Raw genomic sequence first — 25,146 nt, forward strand, 5'->3', positions numbered from 1 at the left:
CATGCATGCTTGCAGGGCTGGATCTTGTTAAACTCAAAGACAATTTAAGATATGTTGAGCTTACATTTCAAGAAGAATAAAAATATAAAAAGAAAAATTAAGAGCTTCACTACAAATTATACTGGCTTTAAAATCAGTGCAAGATACACCAACAGCTGTGAAACAAAACTGTTTCCAGGTGCTCAAAAAAATACCTCTACTAAACCAGAGAAACACACACAAAAAAAGCACTCACCTTGCCCTGAGGTCGCTGCAGAAAAAGGTGAAATGTTAAGCCAGCCCACGATAACAGCGCTAGAGAGACGATCGCATAGAACGTCCTCCTACGCATTGCCAACCACCTTCCACAACAAGGTCATACATGTATCTGAAAATATATATACATATATATATATATATATTTGTTAAAAAATTTAAATAATAAGTGTATCTATACTGCTAAAGTAACTAAAATATTTATATTTAACACAACTAAGTATACCATTTTGTATTATACATGTAAACGTACTTCGTCCAATTGGTTTTTTGTTACAGAATGAAACAAGAATTAAAACCACAATCACAAATTTATAAAATGTTGGTTGGTTGATTTAGTGTTTTATGGCACAAAGCAGCTTGGCTATCTGCGCCAAACATCTGGTAAAAAGGTAAAAGTAAATGTAGTAAAATACATATAACGAAATGAAGGTAAAACAAAACAGCATTGAAAAACATAAATAGCATAAAACCAATGTTGACATCTAGTCTACAATGTTAAGAGAGAAACCAGAGTAAAGGAAGTTGTAAAAGACTTTCCATAGCATAATGGTAATTATCATAACCTGCCAGGCAGACTAACAGGTAAGTACAAGAACCACTGTCAGTCACCTGAAGTTGGCCTTTCCAGTCCTGATTCTGGGTTATGTGTCATTACGGCCATTATTAAAAGGTAAAGTAATAAAAGTGTTTTAAAAGACATGCAGCAAAATTGTAATAATAACTCGCCAGGACAACTAACAGGTAGTTCAAACAGCAGTGTTAGTCACCTGAAGATGGCCTTTCCAGTCCTGGTGTCGAGTTATTTAATGTTACAGCCATTTTCTAATTCCAAATCAAACTAAAGATTGTGACTCTGAAAAGGGAACCAAAATGTTTAATGATGAAATATCAAACACTTAAATAACATTAAAAAGATTAATGACCATTAAAAAACTAAAAATTATATCAAGATGAACAGTGTCACCATCACCAATAACACTGTCCAATGTTACAGACAAACCCTAGGAGAGAACATGTTTAAAATAGTGCTGTCATTGAGAGTCGTAACGATGGCAAGAAAGTAAAATGTGGCTTACAGTGATTTGAGTGTTACACAAACTACACACTGGTGCATCAATTCCAGATAAAAGAAAATGATGAGTTAAAAAACTGTGACCAATGCGTAGTCTAGTTAGAACAACTTCCTCCTTCCAATCTTTAAGCAAGCAAGACGGCCAAAGTCCAATACAGGGTTTTATTTCAAAAAGCTTGTTTTCACGTTGCTCACTCCAAGTCAACTGCCAGCTGGCACAAAGCCAAGCCTTCAATACAGGACTATAGTCCACGTATGGAATGGGCACAGTGGTGATAGTGCCAGAGCAGATAGATTTAGATGCCGTGTCTGCAAGTTCATTCCCGTGAATACTAACATAGCCTGGTATCCAGAAAAACTGGATAGAAGTACATGTCAATAAGAAATGAGCCACTCTGTTTTCAATATCAGCGATAAAAGGGTGTGAACCAACGTGAAGCGATTCCAGGGCCAGTAGAAAACTAAACGAGTCAGAATAAATAGTGCAGTTGGAGTACTGCTCAGCTTCAATATGATTCAGGCCAAAAGAAATGGCATAAAGTTCAGCAGTGAACACAGAAGCTGTAGAGAGGATTCTGCATGCAACCACAGAACTGCAACAAACCATGGCAGAGCCACATTCACATGATTTGGAACCATCCATATAAATTGGAATGAAAAGATTGTTTGAAAGATGTTCAGTAAATAAGAGACGGTACTTCTAATCGGAAGTACCTGCTTTTCTCAGATGACTTAAAGAGAAGTCACATATAGGGACTGTAATAAGCCATGGTGGGATGGGCTGACCAGTGGATTCTGCAATGTTATCCAAGGACAGACCCAATTCATCCAATTGAGCCTGGAAACAAAGGCCAAAAGGAGCAATGGCAGACCATCTGTTCTGAAAAAGTATGGGCCACCGAGGAAGAAAAACACAACCCCAGGTGGGATGCTTTGGTAAGGAACGAAGTTTCAAAGAATAAAGTAAAGACAGTTGCAAACAGCACAGGTGCAAAGAAGGTTCATGAGATTCTACATATAAGCTCTGAACCGAGGAGATGTGGAAAGCACCAGTGCAGAGTCGAAGTCCTTAATGATGAATGGGGTCCAGCATCTTCAAGGCCAAGGGTATGGAAGAACCATAGACTATTGATCCATAATCGAGTTTCAATCAAATAAGACCACGATATATCTTTAACAGAACATCGATCAGCTTCCCAACTGGTGGTAGAGAGGGCACCGAGGATGTTCAGTGCTCTTGTGCATTTGACCCATAGCTGCTTTAAGTGTGGTATAAAGGTCAGCTTATGATCAAAGATAAGCTCTAAGAACTTGGTCTCAGGGACCACTGGCAGCAAAACTTCACCAATATGGAGTTCAGGATCAAAGTGAATACCCTGTTGGCAGCAAAAGTGCATGCAAATGGTTTTAGAGAGAAAGAAATTAAAGCTGTTCTCCATGGTCCACTTCAGTAAACAACTGAGGGCAGTCTGTAGCTGATGCTCAATATACCTCATGCTCGTCAACTGACATAAGATGTCAAAGTCATCGACATAGAACCAGTTTGCAAAAGTAAGAGGGAGTTGTTCGGTAATGGCATTAACTTTTATACTGAAAAGTGTGACACTCAGAACACAGCCCTGAGGGACTCCAAGTTCCTGTAGAAAAGAATAGGAAAATGTCGCACCCACATGAACTTGGAATCTCCTGTTCATTAAAAAAATTTTAATAAACATGAGTAAATGGCTACGTAACCCATATATATAGTCTCACAAAATGCCATACCTCCATGTTGTGTCATAAGCCTTCTCAATGTCAAAGAATATTGATACAAGATGTTGTCGTTTGGCAAAGGCTTCTCTGATTGATGTTTCAAGTTGAATTGGGTGGTCCATGGTGGAGTGCTGTCGTCGGAACCCACACTGGGTGGGCAAGAGGAGGTTGTTTGATTCGAGGAACCAAACAAGACAAGTATTGACCACCCTCTCCCATGTCTTACAAAGATAGCTTGTCAAAGCAATTAGACAGTAGTTTGAAGGAATCTTAGGATCTTTCCCGGGCTTAGAGAAAGGTAAGATAATAGCCTGGCACCAGGCCTCAGGAAAAACATTCTCCTGCCAGATCCAGTTAAAAACAATTAGAAGAATATCAAGAGAAGCAGGAGAGAGATAGCGCAGCATGTCATAGTGTACATCATCATATCCAACAGATGTACTGCCAGACCGATGAAAGGCCATTATCAGTTCCACCAGTGTAGAGACAATTATAGTCAAAGAGACAGTCAGTTCGGAAGGAAAGAGGTGAACGCTCTGCCTGAGTCTTGATGGCCAAGAAGGTGGAGGAGCAAGCAGAAGTGCTAGATACCTGGCAAAAGCTACCTCTTGGCCATCAGAGAGTAAGATGGAGAGAGGGACAGAATTGTAGTGCCCACTGACCTTTCGAATCCTGTCCCACATGATCTTGGAACTGGTAGTAGAAGATATGCTAGTTTTGAACTTAATCCAAGATTCCTTCTGGCTTTGAAGTCTTACCCACCTAGCATGTGCACGGGCCTGTTGGAAAGAGATGCGGTTCGAAAGTGTGGGATATCTACTGAAAGTATCGCAGGCCCATTTTTGAGCCTTCCGTGCAAAGTGGCAAGCAGGATTCCACCACAAATGAGGATATCGTGGAAAACATGTCAAGGTTTTAGGAATACACTGAGCAGCTGCTTGTATAATACAATCAGTTACCACTGCCACACAGTCGCCTACTGATGGCTGAGAGACAATGGCAGGATCAAGTTCTGCGAGAGCAGCAAAAGTGGACCAGTCTGCCTGATCCAGCTTCCATCACTGCACGCGGGTTGGGTGGCATCGATCACGATTTACCTCTCTCAAAAGTATAGGAAAATGATCACTGTCAAGTGGATTATTGTCAATCCTTTATGAAAAATGGGAGAATATAGAAAGGGAGCAAACCGAGAGATTAATAGCGGTAAAGGACTGACTAGGTGCGTGAAAATAAGTGGAAGAATCAGTATTGAAAAGAGAAAGATTGTGATCAGAGAGCATACGCTCTACAGAGCAACCCCTCCTATCAATAACAGCACTTCCCCAGAAGGGATGATGTCCATTAAAGTCCCCCAGGATTAGAATGGAAGATGGCAACTGTTCAACAACAGCATCAAGGTCTGATCATATGTCTCTCCAGGGGACAGGAAGAGAGAACAAACAGTGATGGTATGACGCAAGAAAACACGAATGGCTACGGCCTCCAAGGGTGTGTTGAGTGACAAAGACAGGGTGGGTACATGCTGATCAACCAATAGTGCCACCCCTCCATGTACTTGTCCATCACACAGCCTGTCATTTCTGTACAAATAAAACTGCCAAATGGTGACTGTATCAGTAGGTTTTAGAAATGTTTCTTGTAAGGAAAGACATACAGGATAGTAGGAAGCAATCAGTGTTTTGTTATCATCCAGATTAGAATGTAAACCTTGACAGTTCCATTGTATCAAGGTGGTCATTTTTAATGACGGGTAGGTGAAGTAGCTGGAGAACCCTTCTGTTTATAACCACGTCTTTTTTTCCTTACTGTCCTTATTCGGAGGTCTTTCGACCTCCATGGATCCTGCCCTGTGTCGATTGGGCAGGTCTTTGTTGTTGGAAGGGGGATTCCAGTGACTGAGGACACAAACGAATGATTGTTTTGCATTGTGGGGTGGGAGAAAAAGATGTATCAGAAGAAATGCTTGTATTTGAAACTGAAGGACGTGGATCTTGAGGTTTGTTGGAAGGTATGGGAGGAACAGAGATGGGTGTGGAAGACGATTCATCAACCTTTTTAACCACGGAGGTCAAAAGGCTTTTCATTTGTTTTGAAAACGATTCTCTTGGAGGCACAGAGAGATCTGTCTGCACTCCCACTGTAGTTGTGGAATGAAGTGCAGCAGCATATGTCCAAGATGGAGTGGCAGACAGCAATTTCCAAGCCTCAGGATAACTAATGTCATGAGTCGTTTTCAAATGCTGCACCTCTTTTTCCTCCAACCATTTTGGGCAAGAAGGAAAGTAGGAAGGGTGAGAACCATTGCAGTTGACACAATGTGGGTCTGTGTGACATTCACAGGCATCGTGATCCTCGCCACCACAATGAGCACATGTAAGGGAACAACAACAGGATGTCTTTGAGTGGCCGAATCTCTGACATTGGAAACATCGAAGAGGGTTTGGTATGTATGGCCCGAACCCTGCAAATGAGATAACCTGCCTTGATGGTGGCAGGTGCACGTAGTGATGTAAATGTCAAAATGAGGATATTTGCAGTGTAACTCCATCTTTGCAAGTGGAGATGTGCCTCACTACAGAATCTCCTTGAATGGAGAGACCAGCGACAATCTCTGACTCAGGGATGTTCTTCAAATCCCTCTCAACAATAACTCCTCGTGACGAATTCAAGGTAGCATGAGGGGTAACCTCAATAGGTACATCCCCAATTGCCTTTGAATTCAAGAGGAGTTCACTGTGTTTGGATGTGGATGTTTCAACTGATATGTCTCCAGATCGAAGCTTCTTTACTGACTTTGGAGAGCCAGCGAGTTCCTCTAGTCCCTTCTGAATAAAAAAGGGGGACATTTGCCCTGAAGGTTTTTCTGAAAGAAAATGTAATATAAGAAAATGGGGTACAGGTGTTACAGATGTTGAAGATTGCTGCTCAGAGTCTTCAAGACGTGGTCATTTACCTATTGACTGTTTTTTCACTATTTTATTTAAATTTTTTGTTGGAGGATTCATAGGAAAAAAGGAAAATTTCAGTACCCACTGACCCCACCCAACATGGAGCCCTACAAGAGGACACACTGCAATGTCATGCAAGGACACTGCAGCAACGCCAGGGTTTCGTGAGCACTATACCCAAACACCAGCACCAGACACAATGTCCACAACACCCATTGAGAACTTCCAACACGGCACTTGGTTGACTCTAGCCCAAGTGGACCAGCTGATTGACCCAAGGGGGCCCATCCAAATGCTGCCCGTCTACAGGAATTCAAGGCCAAAGTGGTGTGTTAGGGATGGACCCCTTAACCACCAGGATCCTCTCTACCCCTTCACGGGATGCCACACATGGCAAACACATGGGGAGATGTTTAGATCCCAGAGGAGGTAAACTGAAAGAGCAGAACCTTCCCTGGGAGGTCCCCTCACCACGTACAGGAATCCTCACCGAGGGGCCAGAGTAAAAGATTCATTACATTTGGCTCCTTAACAGGAACTGGTAGAAGTGATAATGTATAAATTATTCTTTCATTAAGTATAGAGGATTTTATCTGGATGAAGTAAGAATTCAAGCAATACTTAAAGTGAAACATTCAACAGTAATTCACAACTCGCAGTTTCCAATTTTACAAAAGTTATGGAAAGACATTTTACTTTTACAGAATTCTGAAAAGAAGGCAGATATACTTAATAGCTGCTCATTTAATTGTAATCTCCTAAACAATGGTGTAACTCAATTTCTTCTGAAAATCCTGAGCTTAAAGAATGAGAAATAGCATGATGTTTTCATATATACAAATTCTAAACAATTCTTAATCAATAATCCAAATAGTTACTTATCGTAGAGAAATCCAATTTCTTATTATTACATGTTTCAATAATCACTAAGACTCCTCAAGAGTCAAGAAGAGGGCAATTAGAACAAGAAGTGATAATCACTTTTAATAAAACATCTACACTAGCAGTTAACTATGGTTTATGAAAATATTTCACAGAAAAAGATTCATTCATAGCATGTACTGGTTTAGGACAGGTTTTCTTTGGGCAATTTTCACAGCAAGGATATAATAACTACAAAAGATATCTTGAGGTCATCAGAGTGATTTATGCTACAGTCACGTGACAGAGCTTAAAAACAAAGGTGGGTGGAAATGTCAGCATCATTAAAACATGTTTATATATGAAAGCAATACATGTATTATATATTTCACAAATAACAGGTTTGAATGAAATAAGTTTGTGTAGATAACACAATATCCATTCTGATTATGAAAATTATATAATTACTGTTGACATAGAAAGTAATAATTTGATAAATTTATTGTATATACAATTGTTTTTACCAGTTGCATGCCTACCATTAAATTTAACAATCATAAACATATTATTTGATTGTTCATTGTATTCAAAATGACTTATCTGACCAACCAGATGTCCATATAACCTGGAAGACACACTCCATTACAAATGATTCAAATTCATGACATTTCACCTTATATACCACTGAGAGAATATTTCATATTGATGTTCTAAAAGTATTTTTTCACATTGCAAAGCCACATCAGACTAGCTGCTGTGTCCATTGAGGGGAATTTAACCCTTATTTTAGCATTGTAAATCCTCAGACTTACAGCTGTCCCAGCAGGGAACAATTTAAAAGTAATGACACAATATGAATTTAACCGTAAAAATAACCCAAATAAGTATTTAAAGATATATAAAAAAGAAAATCAAATATTTCATAAAGAAGCAACACAGAGTAAATTCAGATGGAAAGTAAAACATACATTATCAAACGTACTAAATATGGATATACTTCTATGAAATGTTCCTGAAAACAGAGACAAAAGTAGTAGTAGACAAAAGGAAAACAGAATATTCCAGCGACTGATATAAGGTACTAAAGGACATACACTGATAATGTAATATTCTTATAGAGGTCTGAGAAGTAGTTTAAAGATCTTAAACTACATTTCATAGACTTTGAAAAGCAAACATAAATGTTAACATTAATAAAAGTGAATTTTATAAATCTGAAATACATGCCTTGAATGTTAGGATAACATATGAAATTACACATACACACAACTATCAAAATTAAAGCTGTAAAGAATTTTTCTAATTACAAAGAACTAGAAAATTGAATATCTTCTTGGGAATGTGCAGTTACCATAATTAATTTGTATCAAGACTTCTCACTATTGCCAAACTTTTGCCAATTACAAAGAATATAAAGTTGATAGAATTAAATTCCAGAGTATGAGGATACTTTCCTGATATTAAAACAAGCCTTAATATCAGGCCCAGTACAAAAGCTTCCTCAGAAAGTTGAACATCAACATCCAATATACATATATAAATCGGATAATTATTATTAAACTGAGAGGAATTACACTACAACAGAATTATAATGCTTGGCTGTTGTTTAGCTATAGAAACATTTAAGATGTAACGAGATTACAAAGAATTCACAGCAGTAACAGATGATGCTTCTCTCAAATAGCTGCAAACTGTTTACAGACGGACTAGAATATTGTGTATTGATCTCTGAAATTGTTGAATTTGATATTTTTAGTGGTCCATCAAAAAGGAAGTGATTACAAATGACCTAAAATTTATCACAGTATCCTGTTAATCCTTCAGAGAAAAACTCCTGACCTAAACCTCATGTTCTCCTTAACTGTTATTCATTGTTGGTTATGAACAATCACAAGATAATCATTATAAACAAATATATGGAGAAACAATTCACAAATAATGGTGAATTTAGGTTAGTTATTCCTCGTAAACATCCAACAGCAAGTCATTCCGAAATAAAATAGAAAAGAGAAACTAATGGCCTGAAATGATGAAAACATTACTAATTAGGTTCTATTATATCATGCATGCCATACTGCAAAACATGATCAATAAAAAGAAATTTGCTAGTTTAATCAAATGTTTTAAAACATCTGAATATAATGAGAGTATAGCCATTGACATAATGAGATATTATTTCAAGTCACTTGCTGGAAATAGTAACTTATTAACTGTGACAGCAATTTTAGTAACTGGATTGAACAGTATCCTTTAAGACAAATTAACACACAAATTCTTGAAAAGAAGCTAGTAAATGAATACTCCAACAGATAAAGCATTCACAAAATTTTCATTTCCAACAATAGACTCCAATTTATTTCTCATCAAATGGTAGAAATGTATAAAACAGTTAGAATTAATCATGTATTAACTACCCCCGATCATGCTTAATTAAACATGCCAAAAAAAAGCAAGCAGGTATTTTCAGAAGATACGTTTCATATGTTCATAAAATATCATTAAGTTTGGGATATTCATTTACCTGGTTTTCCTTTCTGCTGTCAGAACTTCCCTTCATAAATCATCAAGTCTTGCCTCAGCAACCTAAATTTGGGACACTGAATCACCCTTCCACAAGATCCTTACCTCAGTAATACAATATTATCAACATGTGTTTAAAAATACACTACGAAACTACAAAACCTTTAGCAGAGCACAATGTAAAAAAACTCTAAAAATGACAGATAAGCCTACAATTACAGAAGACAACCAACCATATTTTTAAGTATGAGAACAGTTTATTGCTAAATATGCTCTAAGATGGACAGGACCTCATGAAAGTACGAGATGCATAACTCCATTATTGTGCAAGTTAAAAGATCTTAAAATTGTATGGTATATACCATAAATATCACATATTAAATTCAAAGAAATGTATTTTTCCTCATAAAATAGGATACTAAATAGATACTAAATTTGCTGCCAATACTCCACCAAATTGAAACTAAGAATTGTATGAATAAATCTTTGTACTAACTTCCGACATCTTGAAAGATTCCCTGTTGTTACTAAAGGTGAAAAGCTTTCTGATAAGCTGGACCAAAGCTAAAGCTTTTCCTTGTAATTAATGTTTCACTTTAATATTTCTCTGATAATTAGTTCTGTTTATTCTAGTAAATTAAACCTGAGCCCAAACCATTATTTCATTGTTGTGATAAAAACAAACATATCCACTGTCAGTTTGTTTGGTTAAAAAAAAAAACAAGAAACCCAGAGCATTTAGAAGCACTGAGACTGATATATGGAGTGATTAAATTCATCATCACTTCTTTAGGCAAAGCCATAAAATTGTTCCTTTTTTTGTTATTATTGACTTTATATTTTGTTTTTTGTCCATCATCATTTAGTTACCTATTAATTTTATTTTTTTTAGGACAAATTCATTTCCATTAGAATGATTTAATCACTAATTTTTGTAGGTTGACAATATAACTGAGTGGTTTCAAGATATTACCTTATAACTTCAGCCCTAAAGGTATGCAATTCAGTTTGTCACAATAGACAAATGACTAGATATTGTGTCAATAGTAGCTTTATGTTGAATTTTAACCTCAATCATACAGCAAAAAATGTGAGTATAAATGACAATTAAAGTCAAGTGTTCAAGAGATTAGTAGAGCAGATATTGTACAAAGTACTCACTCAGGTTATTATGAGTTTAAGAAATTGTAATTGTTGTTTTGGATATTTTTCCTCATTCTTTTTCTTAGCTCCACTTCTGCCAAGGTTATTCTGTGATAAAAACTGTTTTTGAAACTCCAAAGATGTAAAATTGTAAAACTCTGGGTCTGAAATTAGTTTTGGATTACAAGTATATATTTTTTTAACTTGTTGATAAATATTTGTTTTCTTAACAATAATAATACTTATTAACATTTTACTTTTTCTTAGCGAGAATAAAAAGAATTGCTACATCTGGCAATACAGACTCACAGGTTATGAGTCATTGTATAGAAAAAAATATTTTTGTTTAATATATAACAACTTCTGCTAAAACAGTGAGCTGTAAACTTCTTATTGGCCGTATGACGTTGACAGTACTTGAATATTTTACAATTTAGAAGAACTTGAATACAATTATTTAATTTTCTTACCCCTAAAATTATATTATATACAGTATTCTCAAAAGTAAACTTGCAAAGTATTTCGAATTTCTCAAGAAAAGAATCCTGTTTCACAACTACTTTCTCTCACATCGCACACTTACTAACTAAACTGTACTTAGTTTTGTCGCTAGCTGGTAAGGTGTATAGATCATTATTACTATCATTACTTAATATCAGTAGTAGCGTAATATTATACATTAGGCCTATTGCAATAATGACGTATTATATCGACGCTGCTAGTAAGTAACGGTATGCTATAAAAATTAAAAAGGCTTTTAATTTAGATTTCATTTTTACTTAACACTCTCGAACACAAAATAATAATTATCTTCAAAATGATTTACTTTCACTAATAAACACGTACTTACCAATACTATACAATTTAAAAATCAAAAGTCTTAAGCCTGCTTTGCAGTATTACTCTTAACGTTTTGTCAAACATTGACTCAACTTCTAAGAATATTCTGCCATCTACTGACGCTTCGTTTAATACTAATCCACTAACATAACACATTTATTTTTAATTAGATATTCTATTTTGCCCATTTCCCCCTTCCCCAAAGTTAAATGATAAAACTAAAAATTCTGGTATAAAACTTGTTCTGATTCTAATGTAACTGTGTTAAATTTCTGGTATACCTTTTCAAACGGAATAACTTGTGCTTATAGTATGGTTTGATATATATGCAAAAACGGCTCGTTTTTGCATATATATTTCTCTACAAGTGGGTTTTCTCGACATCACTGAGTATGGCTTAATGTTTAAAGCGCTCGACTTGCAGTCTCTGGGCTGCCTAAATTGAATTCCGTCACTGAACAAGCTCGCCCATACACCAGTTGAGACATTATAATCGCATAGCATTTTGGGCCAGTGTGGAGCCTATTCGTCCATTTCAGCTGTTCCATCCTCTAAATTCAAATAAACTATTAATAACTTTTTTATCTTAAAGCCAGTCCTTATCACTCAAGTATTTATCAAGATTTCTTTTAAACTCAATTAAATTTATTACTTCCACAACATCCAAAGGCAACCTATTCCAAAGGCCAATGATCTGTTAGGAATATAAAACTCTTAGATATAGATAACTTTTACTCTGTCAAAATTTATTCTTTTGTTCCATAATCCTACTCATTCTCTCAATTAAGTGTGAAAAAAGGAGTATGCACCACCATATAAAATCTTAATATCATCTACAAAGTTAAGTGATTTATTGACCATTCCTTCATTTATGACATTAATGTAAATCAAAAAGAGCAATTGTCCTAAGACTGAGTCCTGAAATGCCCCACTTGTAACATTAATCCAGTTTGACTGAGCTCCATTTGTAATATCCCTCTGTTTTCTTCCATCTAGCCACTTTTCTATCCGATTTGCTAACTTATACCCAGCATCTATGAATATTATTTTTACAAGCTTTTAATGTGACACCTTGTCAAATGCTTTCTGAAAATCTAGTTACACAAAACCTACACTCTTACCCTCATATACTTAGGCAGTAGCCTTTTAAAATAATGTCGAGAGATTTGTAAGGCAAGGTTTCCCCTTAGCGAAATCATCTGGCCTAAAATAAAATTCTCAACTTTGTTAAATGGCTTTGCAAATCATATTTTAACAGACTTTCCAAAAGGTTTTCCAATAATTGAGGTAAGTCTAATGAGTCTATAATTACTGGGACAATTTTGATCATCTTTCTTGAAAAGAAGAGTTACGTTAGCTAACTTCTAGTCCTCTGGTACCTGCTCATTGTTCAAAGACAGACAAAAAATAGTAGCAAACGGCTGACATATCATCAGATATAAAAAACTGTTTAGTGCAGCGTGGGTGTGTTTTTCTTATAGCCAAGTCACACCGCGCTATCTGCACAGCCCATCGAGGGGAATCGAACCCCTGATTTTAGCGTTGTAAATCCGGAGGCATACCGCTGTACTAGCGGTGGGGCTAATGCAGTGTTAAGATTTGTTTATTTTGTGTTTGTAATTTATGGCTGTCGAGGTTATGGAGATTTCTAGAAGGTCTACGTGATAGACATAGAAATAGCTGCGACAAGATGAATGGAAACAAAGTAAAAGTAAAGTCACCTGAAAGAGATGTTGAATCAGAGAAAAGTTAGGAAATGTAAAGTTAATCATTGTTGGAGTGAATAACCTAATCACTGATACGTCAGAGTAAAATTAACAGCTCGAAATAGATAAGGACAATATTTGTCTCGTCTAAGGGTGTTCTAGACTAACTGAACCCGCCTACGTGAGCTTTGACAAAAGGCAGAAGACTATTGGAAGTACAAAGAACAGATAATTATTGGAAGCACGAAAAGCAGACAATCATTATAATTCGGGATACAATTGCAATAACTCACATGCAAGGGTAAGTGAATTATTTACGGATACTGTTGCAAAAAAAAATAATAAAGAAGAATACCTTGGCTTGTCAACTGAATTCTAAAGCAGTTGAATTGGTCTAAATGAACTTTTGACCAGAAGAAAAGAACTGTGTAGTGTTTAAGATACAACCATGATCTGCATAGTGTAAATAAAAATATGTTTAAATTGTTTAGAATACATATATTATTTTAAAAACAAGTGAAATGCGTGCTGTTCGTTTACTATCCAATTTATCACCAGAAAACACAGATACCTCATCTAGAAGAATCCTTAGTGCAACACACCCATATATTTACATTACTGTATGTATATATATATATATATATATATATACTAAAAATAAGTTTCTGACACATATCTTTAACCTCCACCCTTGGGAAAAATCTTATCGTTCTTTCAACTTCCCATTTTTTCTTAAACATGTTTGTTTGTTTTGGAATTTCGCACAAAACTACTCGAGGGCTATCTGTGCTAGCCGTCCCTAATTTAGCAGTGTAAGACTAGAGGGAAGGCAGCTAGTCATCACCACCCACCGCCAACTCTTGGGCTACTCTTTTACCAACGAATAGTGGGATTGAACGTCACATTATACACCCCCACGGCTGGGAGGGTGTGGATGTTTAGCGCGACGCGGGCGCGAACCCGTGACCCTCGGATTACGAGTCGCACGCCTTACGCGCTAGGCCATGCCGGGCCATTTCGGTGATAAAATGTGCAACAAGCAAACCATGCTCTTTAAACAAACTTTAGTGTTGTAGTAGCCTTTCAAATAACGGCAGTTAAAACTAAAATAATTTAAAATCTGTCAAATGAGCATTGGCGAATAGCATTTAGGTCGAGTATAAAAACTCAAGTGTTTTTACATAAATACTTTATGATTCAACTGATCATTTCTCAACGAAATTATATATTTTCTTAGTTGTTTTATTTTTTGTGACTAACCTGCAGTGATGTTGTGTTTTAAGATGAAATTTAAGTACAACTAGTTATTAACCTGTGAAAACAGATTTATACAAATTTATTAAACTGTGAGGAAAACTGCCACACACATTTGTTTTTAAAATATAATTATTTATTGAATAATATGTAAATACTTAGCACTTGTATTTTTCAGCTTCAACTAGAAGTTCTAGACTAGTTTCTTTAGGTGGCATTAACTCAACAGAAGATGATTTTTGCAGTAAAAACACAGATTCACATGACAACTACGAAAGTTCGGAGTTTCTAAGCGTATAATTATAATTTCTAACCTCTATATGAACTCTCAAGATGTCTTTCCACTTACATTGTTTGACCAATCTAGCACAGGTAAAGGTAAAGCTACCTCCTAACACCTCTATCCGTCAAGTAACTCCTAAGTTAACTAAAGTCAGTAACCTTCCAAGGTTAGCTTTCGGATTATATATTTAAAAACGGCTGTTAATTACAATTATAGCCTCCGAGGTTTACAGTATACCAACTGTAGTAAACTAACAGTATTAAACTGTCTCTTGGCGCGTAAATTTATAAAATTTTAGGGTGATGTTCTCGAAAGTTGAGTTGGCAACAGTGTTCGAAGATACACTAGTGCTTTTGTAAAACATATATTGTCGATTCTTACACTCGAGAATCTTCTACAAATTTAGAGAATAGACGGGCAGTTCGCAACACACATTTAACGATATAATTTATGTGCACAGCTAAATATATATTAAACTGAAACAAACATAGATATTAAAATAAATATATAATATTAAATCCGTTACACTTTATGTGGTTTTAAGTTAAATATGAAATTGTCTAACTTTTATAATTTGGTTTTATTATATGGACTTCGCAACATTAACTTGCTTTTCAATAACACAGCAGAAAATATAAATGCTTATAACGTTACAAAGTAGGTTTCTATGTTCCTGGGTAACACAGTCAGACAGATTGTATAGCTTTGTGCTTAGCTACAAAGAACAACAAAACTAATTTTACTTTATCACTATCTTTATGTTGTATTTTAACTTGATTTTATTCATAATTGAATTATATTTCTAATTAAGTTTGTATTTTGTTTTATGCTTACTTCAAAATTGTATTCATTTTTGAACTCAATTTTTTGTTATGGCTTCATTAAATTACTTATTCAGTTCTATTCATTTTATGATTATATTTTATTTTGTATTCAGTTTTATATAGCTTGTAATTCTGTTTAATTTGCTTTACTTTTAGTTTTCTTCAACTTATCTAATTTTATTAAAGTTATTTATTTCATTAATTTTACCTTCAACTGGCTATTACAGAGTATGAGTTTAACATAATTTCCTTTTTCTTTTATGTAAGTGTCATGGCGTCATGTATATATTACAAAGAAGTGATTACCAACAAGTACAACCACATTATTTTAACTCTTATTTAATTTTCAGGTTCAGGATTATGAAGGCCATGAAATAAGAAGAAGGAATTGCTGCATTTGAAATTATAAGAATCTTTCCAAGTTAAAAGGATTTAGAAAGACCCCAAATTTGCACTAACTCTCTCTTGCTTAGATAAATGTTACATATACCATAACATTGTTCAGCAAGGCTTATTCTTATTATCGTGTTGTTGTTTCTATTTGTCTTAGGCTCCTAAAGAAGGATTATTCGTACCAAGGAAAAAAGTATTTTCTATTAAAAAAATTCCCCAAAATAGCCTTACATTTATTTTCTTATAAATATCATAGTTAGTTAGTTAGCACCATTAGATTCCATCTAGGAATTCCATCTTGCGGATTCTTCAACAACTATTTAAGTGAGTAGGTTGTTAGCCGACTGCACCGAGCCGTCCCTAATTTAGCAGTGTAAGACTAGAGGGAAGGCAGCTAGTCATCACCACCCACTGCCAACTCTTGGGCTACTCTTTTACCAACGAATAGTGAGATTGACCGTACATTATAACGCCCCCACGGCTGGGAGGGCGAGCATGTTTGGCGCGAACCCGCGACCCTCGGATTACGAGTCGCACGCCTTACGCGCTTGGCCATGCCAGGCCCGTAAATGTCATAATGGCTGCAGAATACACTGATTAAAACAATCAGTCACTTATTATAATTATTAATAATTACAATAATTATTATTAAGTATTTAATATTAACTAAAATTTAACTTGATAATGAGTATAGTAAATTAAATATACTGTTCTTACGTTTTCACTTATAAAAAATGTGATGCTTTGCTTCACTACTTCGGTACACTCGCTTTTAAACCTTATAATATCTCATGAGACATGAGATTAATCCAAAATATGTATATTAATTAAGTTAACCATGGAAAACATCCTCAGTGATAAAAGTATCTAAATAAAAATTATCTTAGGTTAGACTGTTATGTAAAATCGTCACGTGACAATTCTAATGTAGTTGTCATAGTTACAATCTTGAAATGCCACAAAATGCTTTCTGTTATTTTTTAGAATAAAAAAATTCTAAAACAGCTACATTCACCAAAGGAATACAATTGGCAAAAATTAGGCAAGTTTCTTCACTACTGCCAGTATATCTGGTTTGGTTTGAATTTCGCGCAAAGCTACAAGAGAGCTATCTGCGTTAGCCGTCCCAATTTTAGCAGTGTACGACTAAATGGAAGACAGCTAGTCATCACTATCCACCGCTTAATGGAAAACAGCTAGTCATCACTATCCACCGCTTACTCTTAGACTATTTTACTACCAATAAATTATGGGATTGATTATTAAATTAAAATGCCCACTACGAAGAAAGGGAGAGCAAGTTTTGTGGGACGAGGATTCGAGCCCCTCGACCCTCATATTGAGAATTAAAGATTCTAGCCATTTGGCTATGGCAGGACCTACATTTAGAATCATAGTAAGTATCGGGCGAAATGTTTATAGAAGTGTCACCTAGTATTGTTTACAAAATATGGCCACACTATCGTTGAGTGAAGTCGTATTAATTTTGAGAGACAGTAAAAAGACATGCATAAGTTATCGTGAGTTCGGTGTCTATTCAGTCTCCTGCAAAGTTTCCACATTTTGTTGCTGTCTGAGCTTTAGGTCATGAAACTTTCAAATGGGGCTTTATATTAAGAATTTACACAATATACTCCACACCGAGAAAGCTACAAAAACGCTGATATTATGTAAGTATGTTGGATTTGCAAATAAAATTAGAATATTCTCATTTGCATAAGTATTCAACTCCTTTGCAACGGCAATTCTAAATCAGTTCAAGCGCAAAAGATTAATTTGAAAGGTCACAGAATTAGTGTAATGGTCTCTCTCTGTGTAATGAAATCAGTTGAACTTGAATTCAGAGTAAATGCATCTGTTCAAACCAAAACGCATGTAGTGATACATCAAACCAATCATTAAGATCAAAGAGTCTTTCAAACAAATCAGGGATAAAGAGTGGTACAGAAACATAAATAAGGAAAAGGTTACAAGAATATTTCAAAGTCGCTGATTATACTTTTAAGCACGTTGAAGTCCATCATTACTAGATGAAATGTGTATCATACCACTCATTCGCTACCCAGTTCTGGCCATCCTTTCAAATTAAGCAAGCGGAAAAGCAGGAAACTGGTTTGGAATACCACTGTGAAGCCAATAGTAACTTTGAAATGCTAACAAAGTTACATGTTTGAGATGAGAGTCAGTGTTCATACATAAACAGTATCCCAGTCTCTACACAAAGCTGTCCTGGAAAGAAAGAAGCCGTTACTGGAAAATAATCATCTTAAATCTCGTATGGAGTTTGTGACAAAGCATGTAATGATACTACAGACGTATGGCTAAATGTTTTGTGGTCAGACGAGATAAAATTAATATTTTTGTTTTAAATTCAAAGCATTACGTCTGACACAAGCCAAACACAGCACATCATCCACTCAACACCGTCACAACTGTCAATCATGCTGGTGACAACATAATGTGATGGGGATGCTTATCATTAGCAGATTGAAAAGCTGAGAAGGATGGAAGGGGAAATGGATGATGCAAAATGCAAGCGAATCCTAGAGGGCAATCTCTTTGAGTCAGCGAAGAATTTAAAATTGTTTTGAAGATTCACATTTCAGCAGAACAATGGACCGAAGAACATGGCCAAATCCACACAGGAGTGGTTTCAAAAGAATAAAATGAATGTTCTGGAGTTGCCCAGTCCTGATAAGAGAGCCTTAACGAGATTTTAAGATTGCTATCCATCAACGATACTCAATGAACTTCTCAAAATTGGAACAATTTTGCCAGGAAGAATAGGCATAAACTACACCATTACATTGTGAAAAGCTGGTAGAAAACTGCCAAGTGTGCTTTCACCAAGTAATGACTAAGGGGACTGAATCCTTTTGGAATTAGAGAATTTCAATTTATATATTTTCTTTTCAGGTTTTGTTGACATTCAACCTTCTTCACACATAACAGTGCTAAGTTTCATAATAAGAGTTTTGAATTAAAAAAAATCTTCTCAAATAAATTGTTTATATTATTTGTATTTCATCAAAATATGACATTATTGGTAGGGGTGGAATACTTTTGCAAAGCGCTGTTTTAAGGGGATAATTGTTGATGTACGTAATCTGAGATATTGAGATACAATATTAAGTTCCGTCTGGTTGGAAAGTGTAATATAATCGGGATTTCTAATGTTGTTTTGTTTTATTCAAACATTATTTTTCTAGGATTAGCAAACAGAAGCAATTATTATGCTTTTGCGAACTTAGAGTGCTAGAAATCAGGTTTTGATACTAGTTAAGGGCAGAACACAAACAGTCTATTGTGTAGTATTATGCCCAGCTTCAAAACACACGAAAGTATGACTTGTATGGAAAAATATTCTCTATTATTCGTTCACTTGTGTTTGTTTTTTCTTTTCAGATTTTTCGTGATGAAAATTATTCTCTACATTTCTTGAGGTTGAAGTATATTGTTGTTACTTGAAAATATATTTAAAAAATGATTCTATTTAAATACCACAGTGCTCTTATTGATAGAAAATAAATTCATAGAACTTTCTTGACTGGTGATTGCAGATAATTTGTCACTGATTACTGTAAATAATTACTAACGACATAGAAACATCATTAAAAAAAAAAGCTTGATGAATGGGAAGAAAGTAGTAAGGAAGACTGACTTTATGAGGGTTTATCAATTCGGCTAGTTGCACTACACTATGGCTTTATTAGAAATGTTTTACAGAGACTGTCTTTTGTTCCCCTCCAAATGACACCCTTGAAACTATACTCTTAGAACCTATTAAACCACTCGAGAGAATGCAATGTCAAGAAAAAATCAAATTAACTTGAAAAAGTTTAGTTATGCATAATACCAGCTCTGAATTTCTCTAATATTGAAATTAATATCACATTATTTATAAAATAATGCTCACGCTTATATATAATTTTAGCAAGTTCAGCCTTTTTAAGTAGATGTGGAAGAGGATCGACTCTGAGGCAGAGCTATAGGTCTTGGAGTTGGTAAAACGTGGTCGAATCAGTGCGATATCGCAATATAAACCACTCATTTAAATTTTTGATAGCGTTACTGGAATCACAGTCAATCCAAGAATGTGGATGAAGGGTATTTAGTAGGTGCTTAGAATTGGTTTCCTTCTGTTTGGGAAGTAGTTCAGAATTAGTAATTTTGCAACAAATATCAGATACAAATTCAGTTGAGGCACAAATAAAGAAAATCGAAGAAAATAATACTTTTTGTTTCATAAGAATACAGATTATTTTGGCCATCATTTTTCCCCACAGAAATTTCTTCGTATTTTGTTGATTGAACGGTTCAGTTAAACAATGTTTAATTGAATTTTTTAGTAGTACTCTAGCAATGCAAATGCAAACGTACAGGCTGTAGGCGCCTTTAGTGAATTTAGGTCACATTAAAATCCCGAATCCCCCTTTTTGGTTTTAGATAAATGTGTTCTAGAATGCTATGACATACGAAACTGAACCTTTAAGTCTATCATATGGTATATCACTCGAAAGCCATTACAAGTGTTATTAGTACATGAAATAAAAAAAAGCAGAACCTTTAGTTTTTTTCTCAATTAACATATAGCCAAATAAAGGTTCAAACAAAAGTTGCCAAGCATCTTCTGTTTGTTTGCTGTAAGCACAACTCTGAAAAAAATTGCTGGTAACGTGTGTATAACATCTAAAATATTTTACAAATTTATTATCTCGAAAACAGAATTCGGAAAGTAATGTATAGAAAAGTAACTCATTTCAAATTATTTGCTTTGATTAATTAAAATTAATACAGGTTTTCTCATAGATCGTAATGTGTAACAAGATGTTATACATATGTTGAAGGTAATTGTTATGTAGAACAAAGAGCTTATAAGACCAACCTTTGTTGCAAGGCTATTAGACACGAGCTAAAGTTTTATAAAATATCAGTATTTACGTTAAATATTTAACTTTAGTGTGTGTTTTTTTCGAAAACGTGCGAGATGTCGCTAGTACTATACATAGACGTCAATTGAGAAAGGAGGAGGCCATCTTTCTTTATCATTTCCACGTGCGTATTGCACCACCTGGCAGTAGAAGAAAGATATAGTTAGTGGCATTGATAGAACTTTTGGTCGAGATAAGAAGAACATTTTAAATATCTAATCCCAGTACTTATTAAAAGTATGGATGACTTAGGTTCAAATTCAGCTGATAATATATCGACAGGAATGGCATCCGTTGATCACCCAGTTTCCACTTCAAGCTCAAACGTTAGTTTGTGCGATCTTTTCTGGTCTCCTGAATTAGAAAGCATTATTTACTGGCGAAAGAAAGAGAAAAGTGCCATGATTTTTTTGGGACTATTTCTGTTCTTGCTTCCACTTTTGTATTTCTCCATTATATCAGTTGTTTCTTATTTTTTGCTTATGATTCTTCTTAATGCCATCGTTTTCAGAATCTACAAATATGCATTAGATGTGGCGAAGAAAACAAATGAGAGGGGAAATCCATTTGAAAAACATCTGAAGAAGGAGATTACCTTACCGTCTGACTACATTCATGAAGTTGTAGATGTATTCATTGAAAAAAGTGCTTGGATGATCACTAAACTTCGCAGTCTTCTCCTAGTTGAAAACGTTTTTGAGTCTTTAAAGATGGCTGCAGTGTTGTGGTGTTTGACTTATGTTGGATACTGGTTCAACGGGCTGACCATTGTTCTTTTAAGCGTCCTTGGTGTTTTTACATTCCCAAAATTTTATGAAGTCAACAGAGAAAAGATTGATCACTATTTATTGCAGGCAAAAAAGTTCATTGAAAATTCTGTGTGTTCTGTAAAACAAAAATTGGGCTTCAAAAGAAAAGAACAATAATCGGCCATGTGGTTTCAGTTAATACTTATATATTTTTGCTAAATTGTATGCTAGTGCAACATTGTTATTCGTAAATAAGAGCCACATTCTTGTTAGGGTTAGTATTTGTTTTGTGGTAGGTTTTTTTATGTTGAGAGATAAATTGGTTGCCTGAATTAAGCAAAAAAAGTTGATTGTTACATTCTAATACCAATAATAGTTTACTAATACTAGCTTGTGCTTGTTGTGAAGATGCAAAAGGTTTATATGTTGGAGTACTTTTAATATACTTTGAAATTTAATACTAACATTAATAATTAACATCAGAGTCATAAGATGACCCTTTTATTAGAAACTTCATATTTAGCCTTGTATTATGAATTTTTAACTAATTTGGTGTATCATAATGTTTTGTACTGTAATATTGAAAAGCATCATTTGTTTGATCCAGCATCATATGTATGCAGTGTAGTTTACTTAGAGTTTCAGGATGACTTAATGGAATATACTTTGTAGAATAGAATTTCAAAATAGCAACCATTGAGAATGTAACATGAACTGGGAATGCTATTGAAAGAAGTAAAAAGTTCTTCATAGGCAAGAACTACAGGCTCATTACTGAAACTACAAGCTGCAAATTAAAGCACATTTTACATCTTTTTTATATATTTCTTCTTATTGAGTGGTTTATACTTGTGATTTTTAATTTAGAAATTTAATTAGTTTGTAGGTTATTCAGAACATTTTTCAAGTGATTAATGGATTGGTGTTTATGGGAAGATTTGTATATTATTCTGTGTAGATCAAGTGACATTAATAAAATATGCGACTTAAAATATGTGCCTTGTTTATAAATGTTCAGTTCAAGTATGTAGTACGATTTGCAAAATTTAACTGTTTTCTCATTGCATTCAGATTCTTTAAATTGGTATGGTAAGCTGTCAAAAACCATGCAACAGTTTAAAATATATTAAATTTTTACTTTATATTGCATTATATGTAAAATTATAAGAACATCCAGCATGTTTAGGATGAAAACATTTCTAGTAGACTTGACATAATATAGCAATTTTTTAAATTTGTAGAAAGACATGACATTTGGGTTACTGAAAAATTTACAAAAGGTATTGCAAAACACTACAGGAAATTAGTTTATAATTACACTAACAATGGTATATTAAACTAAATTGTTTCTGAAGCTTATATACAACTTGCAAGTTTCTAAATATTTTTTTAAAGTTTGGGCTGCTTAACTTTGGAAAAACATTGGATAGGGTTACCAGTATGGTGTTTGGGATGGAGGGGTTGCCATATGAGGAGAGACTGAAATATTTTGAATTGTTTTCTCTTGCAAAAAATAGTTTGTGGGGATATGATTGAGGTGTTTAAGATTGTAAGGGGAATTGATAGTGTAATGTATTTTTTTCATACTTTAGCAGTGAAAATAGTAGGACTAGGGGACAAATTCTAGCAGAGTAGGAGTCATCTTCAGCTAAACCTGTTTTTTCTAATAGAGTAGTCAACCTTTGGAATGGGCTGGCTTTAATTTATTTATTTAATAGTTTTAGTTTGGTTTCAAGAATGGGACAGCTGAGATGGACCATTATGTCCCATGTTGTCTTGAAATGTGATGAGAATAAATCTTTTTGAGTACACTTAGTTGAATGTGCCCTGAATTTTCTTTTTCTAGGTTATATTTGTAAGGTTTATTAAATAAGTGACTTTTTACATAATTCTGGAAATTTAAAATCATGAAGCTCATAGTAAGTTTCACTATCCAAAAATTGTTATATAAAAGTACAAAAACAAGCTGAAAAGCTCTTGAATTTTTATTAACCAACGATATATTATATATATAAAAAAAAAGAGTACTTGTATTTTGAAAATAAAACATTGACACCATAGTTGGTTGAATATTGGAAGTAAGTTAAATTTGGAAACTCCCCTTATTTTTTCTCTAGAAGTAAATCCAGAATATATCAATAAAGCCACACTCTCAGCATCATTAATTAAGCAATTTCCAACCTTTAATACTTCTATTATTATGTATTTGAGACAAAATGATTTCAATTGCAGTGCTGTATGGAAGATCAAAGCATTAAGATAGTCAGCAGTAGGATAAGGAGACAGGGACACTTAGCAGCTTCAGGTGTTATGTTGTACTCGGCTTTCTGCACGGTATCTGCCAAGGTGGTTCTAAACAATTCTTTAATACCTCTGCGTATCATTTGACGACTTCTATGCTTGGTTGTTAATCTTGTGATATTCTGATGGATTTCAGTTACCATTTCAATTCACTTTTTGCAGCCTTGAAGCTAAAACAGTGTAGAAAATGCCTTCCTTTTAGCCAATAAAAATGTTAAAAACATAGCAGTTCAAATTAAGAAAAACTGAATTGGGTGGTTTTTCTTTTTCATCAGAAATGTTCCCCACTGGTTCATGAGGGGCCTGTTAATTTCAGTTAGGCATGTTTTACAAGTTAGCATTAACACATAGATCTGAGTTTGTAAAATTATTCATAATTTAGAGGTGTGAAATTTAAGTATACTGTTCCAAGACTTCATTATTGCAGAATTTAGTGTTACTGAGTATGGTCAGCCTAATATAGTTAAATTATTTGTTTGTCCAGGAAATTTGATAACTTTTTCTGAAGAAGGCATTAGAAAATTATTTAACAGAGCAACAAAAAATGGAGCCCAGCATGGCCAGGTGATTAAGTCATTTGACCCATAATCTGAGGGTTGTGGATTCAAATCCCTGTCACACCAAACATGCTCACCCTTTCAGCCATGGGGGTATTATTATACGATGATCAATCATACTATTTGTTGATAAAAGATAGCCCAAGAGTTGGTGGTGGGTGGTGATGAGTAGTTGTCTTACTGGTCTTACACTGCAAAATTAGAGACGGCTAGTGCAGATAGCCATCATGTAGCTTTGCATGAAATTCAAAACAAACCAAACAAAAAATGGAAATAGTTTAAATGCCAATAGCTGGCAAAACATTGAAATCCTGTAGTCCTAAAAATTATTACAAACATTAATTAACTGTGGTTGTTAAAAATGGAAATAGATATTGAGCTTAAAAAAAGGAGATACAATATGAACCGAGATTTGTGGCATTCTTGGTAGTTCATTGGCAAAAATATATGCCGAGTAAACAAAATTGTATGTTTGGATAATGTCCAATCACAATCTTCATTCTTTCAAATAAAAAGGCATATCACCCACAAATTCCAAAACAGTCTTACCTCTTTCACTCAAAGCTATTTTGATCCTAGACTGGCCTCTAAGCATTGCTAAAATGTTTTGCTAACATTCTCCAGTCTTTTATACCCAGTCAGTTTTGCACCATATCAGAATAGGTGACTTTCCTCAACCAATCATACTGTGCTCTCCACACTACCACAGTTAACTCCTCCTACTGTTCTAGAGTAATCCTTGCTTACTTCATTG

At 34.7% G+C, this 25,146-nt stretch overlaps 2 protein-coding genes across 21 annotated transcripts in view; one reads left to right on the forward strand and one right to left on the reverse strand.

Moving 5' to 3' along the window:
- Positions 1 to 11,527, reverse strand: part of LOC143249158 (alpha-1,3-mannosyl-glycoprotein 2-beta-N-acetylglucosaminyltransferase-like) — a 101,684-nt gene extending 90,157 nt beyond the window's left edge. For 3 of the 20 annotated variants that reach the window (XR_013027608.1, XM_076498594.1, XM_076498592.1), the window contains exons 1-3: positions 11,405 to 11,490; positions 9,413 to 9,474; positions 236 to 367 (exon numbers count right to left, since the gene is read on the reverse strand). Coding sequence is in view for 7 of the 20 variants with exons in the window: in XM_076498589.1 (XP_076354704.1) it covers positions 236 to 331 (96 nt within the window). In the remaining 13 variants the exon portion in view is untranslated. Of the gene's footprint in view, positions 1 to 235; positions 368 to 9,412; positions 9,517 to 10,572; positions 10,719 to 11,404 lie in introns of those variants that run through there. The other 17 variants (XM_076498583.1, XM_076498584.1, XM_076498581.1 and 14 more) reach the window with 12 other exon arrangements.
- A 9,318-nt stretch (positions 11,528 to 20,845) lies between these two features.
- LOC143249159 (reticulon-3-B-like) lies at positions 20,846 to 22,526 on the forward strand. The gene has a single exon (XM_076498595.1). The coding sequence runs from the start codon at positions 21,025 to 21,027 to the stop codon at positions 21,709 to 21,711; it is 687 nt and encodes a 228-aa protein (XP_076354710.1). The 5' UTR covers positions 20,846 to 21,024; the 3' UTR covers positions 21,712 to 22,526.
- The last annotated feature ends 2,620 nt before the right edge of the window (positions 22,527 to 25,146 follow it).

The sequence above is a fragment of the Tachypleus tridentatus genome, chromosome 4, assembly GCF_004210375.1.
Source record: "Tachypleus tridentatus isolate NWPU-2018 chromosome 4, ASM421037v1, whole genome shotgun sequence".
NCBI classification, from domain to species: Eukaryota; Metazoa; Arthropoda; class Merostomata; order Xiphosura; family Limulidae; genus Tachypleus; species Tachypleus tridentatus.